At 36.7% G+C, this 9,341-nt stretch overlaps 1 protein-coding gene across 5 annotated transcripts in view; it reads right to left on the bottom strand.

Moving 5' to 3' along the window:
• Positions 1-2,575: 2,575 nt before the first annotated feature.
• Positions 2,576-9,341, bottom strand: part of LOC113538915 (coiled-coil domain-containing protein 9B) — a 42,412-nt gene continuing 35,646 nt past the window's right edge. For all 5 annotated transcript variants that reach the window (XM_034308156.2, XM_026934352.3, XM_026934353.3 and 2 more), the window contains one exon: positions 2,576-7,830. Coding sequence is in view for 4 of the 5 variants with exons in the window: in XM_026934352.3 (XP_026790153.3) it covers positions 7,804-7,830 (27 nt within the window). In the remaining variant the exon portion in view is untranslated. The remainder of the gene's footprint in view (positions 7,831-9,341) is intronic.

Here is a 9,341-nt window from a genome sequence, read left to right as displayed (position 1 = left end):
AACAGGCTTAAAAAATGAGAGACTGACAAAAAAAACTTTTGCAAAGCTAGCTTAATAAGGTGCGAGTTTGGAATACAGCATGAAGTTTGGTATGAGGAGAAACAGATTTCCCCTTCTGTACATTTAAGCACTGGTAAATATTCAGCATTCACCTGCAGTAGCGTCATTGTTGTTGTAAAGTCTTGGTCCATATATAGAACCTCTGTTATTGTAGTCCTATTTTTATTTGCTTACCCATCTACTGAAAAATCCTGTGATATCAAACTGATGATATCACTAACCTCTACATGCCACACACACTGACGTTATGGAAATAGCCCAATATGATACAGTCTAGCAAAACAACCCTCGTGCCCTAGCATCCTTACAGAGACAGGAACCATTTTTCAGCCCCTCTGAAATCAGCGCATGAAGCCACGTGAGCACAGGCCTTGTGTGGAACACTGAATCCCAGAGGATGAGGCTGTCCCAGAGAGAGCCTGTTGGAAAAATGTAATTAAAAGAGTAACAGAAGGGAAAGAGCCTTTCGGGAAGCACGGGGAGCCATTTCCAGAGCAACAGGCCTTGGGGATGAATCATTCAACATTAATAAGAGTCTATTCCCAAATGTAGGCCCATGAACCCAGCCAGAATCAGGCAGCAGTTTTCAAAACACCTTTGTGCTTGATTTTTATTTAGGAATACTCAACTGTTATACCATGATCTTTTTAGTGGTAGGTTCCTATGACATACAGTCAGCTCCAGAATCACTAACAGCGTGGCTAATGATGGATAAAAAAAGGAAAATGTTATGAAAAAATGTCTTGTTAATTAGCTAACTAATGTGGTTAATTATCTTAATCTCACTCTGAAATTCTAAGATAAATCTAACCACTGAACTGAATTTATTCTGTGAAAACCCTTATCAAGAAGATATGACACAATTATTGGCACCCCTGCATTTAATACTTTGTGCAACCACCCAAACTAATGTAACAGCACAGTCCTCTCCTATAATGCTTAGTGAGAATACAGAGCAAGGAATCTGAGACACTCCTCAATATAGAATTTCTCCACATCCTCCAGGATCCTAGGTCCTAAGTCCATCCTAGGTCCATCTTCAGCTCACCACACAGGTTTACAATGGGGTTTATGTCAGGGAACAGGGGTGGCCATGTCAAAAGCTTATCCTGCTTGAAGATCCAACCATTACCTAGTTGTAGCTTTTTGCTAGAGGCAGTTAGACTTTTTTTTTTTATTTATTAAAAATCTCCTGGTACTTAATGGCATCCATGATCCATGTGTCCTAAAAAAGGTTCCCAGTTACATTTTGGTCATAAGAATTTCTAAGGGTGCCAATAATTGTGACACGTGCTTATAATAAATTTACTTCAAATTTACTTCAGTTAGAGTTCAAGATTACTCTCATATTTCCATGTGCGTTTAAGCTAATTAACCAGACACATTTTTCAGTTTTCTTCAACCTATATTTATAAAGGGTGCCAATAATTCTAGAGCAGTTTGTAGCAGCCATGTCCACTTATTTATCATTATCTTTCATCATCTATTATGTGGCAAAGATGGTGAAAAAATACCGTATATCTGATGTATCTGTTTAAACTTCCATTATTACCAGTACAGCAAAAATAAGAATGGTAATGAAAGAAGTAGAAAAAAAAATCCTATTTTATAATAAATACTTCTCATTACACAATGTCTAAGAGGACACAAATTATTATTCATCTGGCACTATAACTGGTAATTGCAAAAATTACTTCTTGTGATGCAATATGAGAGAAGTGAAAAATAGAGCTCATATAATTTCTATTAGTTCATTTTCTTCATGAATATTAGCCGCCATTTGATCGCACTGTTGCTTTCCTGTTTAAAAGCAAACACTGCTCATTAATTAACTTACAAATGGAGCATAACATTTGCTATAAAATAACAAGCACATTATTAAGCGTCATTATTTACTACAGTATCAAAGAAGAAAAATTAGAAAGGTAGAAGTGAAGAGAGGTGAAGGTGAAGTCTCCACACACTTGATTTTATTTACATTTATTGATCTTGCATAAGTCTTTTATCCAAAACTACACTATATGGCCAAAGGTTTGTGTACACCTGACCATCAAAACCATAAGCACACAATTTAAAGGATGTCTCTGTATGCTATAGCATGACAATTTCCCTTCACTGGAACAGCTATATTATAATATCTAGTGGAAAACCCTACCAGAAGAGTGGAGGTTATTATAACAGCAACGAGGGGCTAAATCTAGAATGGATGTTCAACAAACACATATGCGTGTGATGGTCAGGTGTAAACACACTTTTGGCCATATAGTGTACATACAACTGAAGCAAAATCCAAGTGTAATATTGAGTAAGGATCTTGCTTAAAGGCTTAACAGTGACTCTCTGATAGTCCATGGATTTGAATTGACAATCTTTCAGTCACCAGCACAGAACCACCAGTAATTTTAAGGCCTCCTAAACAACTACAGTCAAATTGAACTGTTTTCTTCTAAGCCAACTCGATTTGAGTGATGAGTCTACCATAAACTGTAAGTCCGTCAAGTCCAACTACTCAAAATTTCCCCTAATTCAGAATTTTTTATTTGGACAGTTCTGTTGAACTACTCAGTATGTTACACTCTTATGACAATGACAAAAACAAAGACATGAAAATATAATTCTTGAGCTAATAAATACAATCATGTACAGAAATGTGAACCAAAATATGTTTAATACAGTATGTAGTACACAAAATTCATTTCAAATTCTGTTGGACACAAAGTGACAGTGGCAATATATTAATTACAGCATGATGTACAAAATTAAATATTAAATTAGTCACTTAATCCATGCTTAAATAAAGCAGAAAATTGCAACATTCAAGTGAACAGAAATATTTCAGATTTAAGTTAGCAAAAGCATTACTTATATTTAGTAATAATGAAATGTTCAGAAAAAGGCCTAGAACAATACAGGGTGTCCCAAAGGTCTCTATATACAGGGGAATTAACACATTTAACACATTAGGCATTTTGCTAAAAAGTGTTAATTTGCCCTATGTATGGAGACTTTTGGGACACCCCTATATTGTCATTGAAATATGCAGGACCCAATCACTCTATAATGGTAATAATTTTCCCTAATAAATATTAACATTTTTATATTATTAGGCAATTTTTAATGCTATAAATAGGTACAGATATTTTCAACTTGACTTTTGAACCAGGTTGAGTTTTCCTTCTTCGTACCCAATTATTCATATTAGTATTATAAACATAAGTCAAAAGAAGTATTGCGTTATTCTACACAAATTGCCTCAGGCCTATTTTACAATATGTGCAAATACAAAATGCATTTTTTCATTCTTCACAGCTGAACAAAATTCTGCATAAGCAAATCAATTCTGGACTTCAAATATTTTATGTGACAGAAGTGTTCAGTCTTAAAGGGGTTTGTATTTCAATGTACAGTGTTTATCAGATTCAACGGTAACATTTCTGAACATAGCGAGCATTTATACAAAATAAAGTGCTTATAAACATACTTTAAAAGCAGTAAACATTGCTTGAACTGTCTTTGCACAAAATGTCACTTCCCAAAATATATGCATACAAAAATACAAAAATCAGTAGCATGTGATTGATGTATCCGGTATATAAGTCTGTATATGTGTGTATGCATGTACACAATTTGGATCGTGTGGTTGATTTGCCGTGAGTATGTATGCTTATTTTTGTGCATTAAAACTTAATTTAGACATTCAATATGCTGCGTAGTGCTTTTAGCATAATGCGTCTTCCTTCAAACCACAACAGCTAGGCTGATAGGCATTTCAGTAAACAGTAGCAACTAGTAGTGGGCAGTTTTGGTGCAAGAAAAGTGGGCATTTCTCAATCATGTGTCTGTTTCCCAGTTGTTAAAATGTGATTGGCTAGAATTTATGTCAGTTACACAGTCAAAACGAGGGTGACGGGAGTATCAAAGAAGTGTAAATGTAATACTATAATAAATTAATAAGATCATGCACAAAAATGGGAATCAGTGAGGGTTTAATATGTGCTACACAATGTTCAAACTGATGTCAAATAACTATAAAAGTTATCTAGCTGTCTGCTACTGATAGACTTAATGTTAGCTGTAAATGACAAATTATAAATGCACCAGTGTGAGTCAAATGAAATTCTTTTTTTTTTTTAATCATTTATTACCAATAGGTTTCACAAAGGTGCATCATTGTTCTACCTAATCTGTTTTTTTTTTTTGTGTGTAACACAAGTGTTCCTGTGCTTAACGAGTGTCTGGATTCATCTAGAAAAAAAAAACTGTTTGTTTCTCTAATTTATGTTGCACTTACAAGGTTTTCATTTGACTCAGCCTCACACAGCGCCTTTAAAAGCAAGTCTGGAAAAACAGCAATGATCATTGGTTTCCTCTCGTCTTGGGTAATATTGCAATATGTGTGATTTATGGATGAAAGGGAAAGCTTCAGGGTTACTCATTTGTACATTTCTGTGACACTTTTCCTAATTTACACCTAGTCACATCATCCTAACACATCCACGTCATCACTATCATTTCCAGTTTCTCAGCTGAAGTACAGCCTCAATACTAAGACTTCAGCATTTCACATATAGATTTACCTAACCAGGACTTTTTCTCCCATAACACACTCAGATAGAAACAAAACCTCTTTATGATAACTCCTAATAAAGATGATTGAGTACCAAGATTGCAAAATCACTTTTAATACCAACTAATGATGTGTGAGAAACACCCATGATTGAGAAAATTCCACAAGACTTAAAAACTCTTGTTTTTTTTTCTTTTCGTTTTTTTGTCAGAGACTGCTTCTCCTAAAAAAAAAAAAAAAGTCCACTGTGATGTATTGTGATCATTGTCAACCCTAGTTTAAGCTGTATCATCCACCCCTAGTATTAGTAATTTCCTTGTATTCGCTACACATTTACCTCATAAGATCTAATCTAGATCCAATATCTTTCAATGACTTGCAGGCACCTTCCTTTTTTCCTCATTCCTAACTTTTCTTTTAGCCAAAATACACAGTACTCAAGTCATCATTATGGCCTACACATTAGCAAAATGTGTTAAACCCAGTAGGTAGTAATCTCATGGAAGTAGTGGGCAGTACGGCCAAAAATTTATATCACAGTGTATATTAAAATGATCGGTACATATCATGGTATACTGATGTAATGATTAACTGATCATTTTTAGTATCTTTGATTCCCTGCTGAATAAACAACAGACATTTATGATTTCTTTCAGAATGCTTTATGCACTTTATGCAGAAAAAGGATAAAGGTGATTTCATGATTGGGGTGCCATTTAGCCCCCATTCTTAGGCAACAATCTCACTTTTACAAGGTTTCTTTGATGAAGATGTAATGTAAAGATGAAGGGTTGAGGGTTTTTTTTTTTTTAAGCACAGAATTAGCAAACACAAAAAAATATGGTTAACTAGGATCTATGCTAATGGCATGAGGACATTATGTAGGGTGACCATATTTTGGTTTTCAAAAAAGAGGACACTAGGGCACTAGGATGGTGGCGTTCGGCACACGGGCACTCGTGGTGGGTGGGAGATTGTGGTTAGTCTTAACAAATGCCTCAATAAATTATATGGCCAAATAATCTCCTTTCGATTCAATTAATGTCTCTTACAAATAAAAACAAATAAAAGCCAAAAAAAAAAAGTTTTACCACTTTTTATATATTATTTTTCTTTTATTGACCATAGAATAAAATATAATCAAATCAGTTGCCATTTTAAAAAAATCCAGTACTTCACTAGACTTGTTTCAGAGAATAGCAAAGAAAATATGTGCAATTTTCAGCAGTTCTGAATGAAATTCAATGCTTTTAGACCCCTTTTAGAATATCTGGTCCACTTCCCAACCGAGACGTAAACAGGAATATTTTCTGTAATTCATCTGTGTATTTACATTTGTGTCAGGCTCCATGCACTGCTCTTCTCAACCAATCATCTGTCCCTGGTTGTGGTGTGGCGCTTCCTACACACACGCTGAGGGTAATGACTGAGAAGCAGTTTGACCAATGGTTGCATGCAGGGCTTGTACACAATCGACCAATTGTGGAGGGCGAAAAGGTGGAACCTAAAGAATTGGGTTAAAGCGATGCAAATATGCACACAGAGTGTGTGGCAATTGTAGAAAATGTAGACCTGAAAGCAAAGCAAAACCCCGGATATTTTACGAAATTTAGATGAAATGCATTGGAAAAGGAGGACGTATGGTCACCCTACATTAGGGAAATTTTAATGAATTACTTAAAATAATTTTTTAAGCTAATAATTGGACCTACAATTTGTAACAGTGTTGTACTTTAAAGTGACCTCGTCAGTCAATGCCACAATATCACTAGAAAAAAATTAAGGAAACAGAATGATCTTTTTGATCTTCAGGAAATTTGGATGATGCAACTTCCTGTTGAACATGCAACTTGGATATATTCCAAATATTTCGTAGAGATGAATATGTTCGGGTATCAAGGGTGAATGAATATTGTGAGACGTAACTAAAATACATAAAGTACATTTTTCATAATCTGTAACGGATGACTCGTGGAAAAGGATGTTTCAAGCATGGGATGTCAAATGGATGTGCACACTAATGCAAAAACAATATTTTAAGTATGATATTTTTTAGGGTAAAGTGTAGTTATAGCGGGCTAGGACAGCCAAAAATGCTGGTTTTATTAATGTTTTCAGTAATCTGAAATATGCAAGAAAATTATAACATGAAAATGGCTAACCCATATGTTGAGACATAAAAGGGACATTTTGAAAGAAATTGGGAGAAATGGTTTTTGTTTACTGGTCAAGACTGACAAGCTTTCCCTGTTATCCTGTATGTATATGTATGTCTTTAACCAGTCTTTATTGCTGTTAACTCTATGCAGTTGTCTGTATACACATATAAACTTTAATTCTAAGAATATGTGATACATGGTCGAGTAATATTGACAGATGCTTTTTAAATACTGGTATTATTTTATTTCCCATTTTAGTTTAGATTGTTTAGTTTATGATTGTTCCGCCTCTGAAAAGTAAAGTAACAAAAAAGAAAAAATATCAGAATTATGCATATAGCTTGTTGTGAAGGACACTTTACCCATAAATAAAATCTCTTTAACTTTTCTTTACATACATATCTGAAAATGTAATAATAGCGGGACACAAATGGCACCACAATCATGGAATCACACATAAAGAGAAACCAAATGAAATGTAAGCTTGCTGTTGAGCAAACCACTTCACCATTGAATTGAGTGGTTCATCATGAAATAAATAGCACACTTATTTTAAAATAAAATTTTTTATGCTGATCATGATGGGTGCTAACATGTATGCTCAAGCCAACATCACACCCTAATTTATCCAAATCTGTTCAGGTTTTTAATGTGAAAGACCAGCAAGTAAGCCAATCAACACAGAGGACTGCTTCAGTACTGCGCACTCTCCCTCTTTCTGAATGACAGCAGGCATCTTTAGTAGCCATAATACATTTTTTTTTTAAATACAGATACTTAGCTGTTAGTTTGTGTATATGGACATAATAACATCCACTGAGCATCATTAAAAGTGAGTCATGATCTTAGAACTGCCATACTGCCCACTACTACAACATGGTGGTAATTTCTATTAGTTCTCAAACTAACCATTCCTGAAGCTGGAACAGACTAAAACAGGCAAACTGCAGTGCAGCCTTTTTCTTTGTTTGGTTTCTGTCTTCCATCTCAATCAGATGTGACCACGAAACACACCATCTAAACTATTTTCCCATTCTCTCTAGCCTGGATGGGAGAGGGAGAAAGAAGCAAATGTTAAATCATATACAGCATGTTCAATCACAAGTCATACAGCTTCACAAATACAATTTCACGTGCTCCATACTAAAACCATAACTGAACATAACATGCCTTTATCTGCCGTCAAAATAAAATAGGTTAAAATTGCAGCTGAGTTTTCTTCAATGTGAACAAAAAAGCATGAGGATGGGGAAATGCTGCTGGTAGTGCACAAGCTCACTGAGCATCTGAACATTCTGCACTTTCTGGTTTGCCATACATACATATTTTATATATATAAGAGATAGACACACACATGTGCGTGCGCGCACACACTGATCAGCCATAAAATTAAAACCACTGACAGGTGAAGTCAATGACATTGATTATCTCATTACAATGGCACCAAGGGGTGGGATATATTAGGCAGCAAGTGAACAGTCAGTTCTTGAAGTTGATGTGTTGGAAGCAGGAAAAATGGGCAAGCGTAAGGATCTGAGCGACTTTGACAAGGGCCAGATTGTGATGGCTAGACGACTGGGTCAGAGCATCTCCAAAACAGCGGGTCTTCTGGGGTGTTCCCGGCATGCAGTGTTTAGTATCTACCAAAAATGGTCCAAGGAAGGACAACTGGGGAATCAGCGACAGGTTCATGGGCGCCCAAGGCTCCTTGATGAGCGTGGGGAGCGAAGGCTAGCCCATCTGGTCCAATCCCACAGAAAAGCTACTGTAGCACAATTTGCTGAAAAAGTTCATGCTGGCTATGATAGAAAGGTATCAAAACACACAGCGCATTGCAGTTTGCCGTGTATGGGGCTACGTAGCCGCAGATCAGTCAGAGTGCCCATGCTGACCCCTGTCCACTGCCAAAAGCGTCTACAATGGGCACGTGAGCATCAGAACTGGACCATGGAGCAATGGAAGAAGGTGGCCTGGTCTGATGAATCATGTTTTCTTTTAAATCATATGGACGGCTGGGTGCGTGTGCATCGTTTACCTGGGGAAGAGATGGCACCAGGATGCACTATGGGAAGAAGGCGAGCTGGCGGAGGCAGTGTGATGCTCTGGCAATGTTCTGCTGGGAAACCTTGGGTGGCCTCTTTCAGCAGGATAATGCGCCCTGCCACACTGCAAAAATTGTTCAGGAACGGTTTGAGGAACATGAAGAGTTCAAGGTTTTGACTTGGCCTCCAAATTCCCCAGATCTCAATCCAATTGAGCATCTGTGGGATGTGCTGGACAAACAAGTCTGATCCATGGAGGCCCCACCTCACAACTTACAGGACTTCAATGATCTGCTGTTAACGTCTTGGTGCCAGATACCACAGCACTTCCTCAACGGGTCAGAGCTGTTTTGGCGGCAGAAAGGGTACATACACAGTATTAGTCAGGTGGTTTTAATGCTATGGCTGATCGGTGTACACACACAGTGTATAATCTGGCCTTTCGGTTCAGTGGTTTGCATCTTGAGGTAAACCATCTGTATTTACATTCATGAAGGCGTCTCTTGATAGTGC

The sequence above is a fragment of the Pangasianodon hypophthalmus genome, chromosome 10, assembly GCF_027358585.1.
Source record: "Pangasianodon hypophthalmus isolate fPanHyp1 chromosome 10, fPanHyp1.pri, whole genome shotgun sequence".
Taxonomy (NCBI): Eukaryota; Metazoa; Chordata; class Actinopteri; order Siluriformes; family Pangasiidae; genus Pangasianodon; species Pangasianodon hypophthalmus.
The sequence above is the reverse complement of the archived record's forward strand: the minus strand, read 5'-3'. Positions and strand labels throughout refer to the sequence as shown.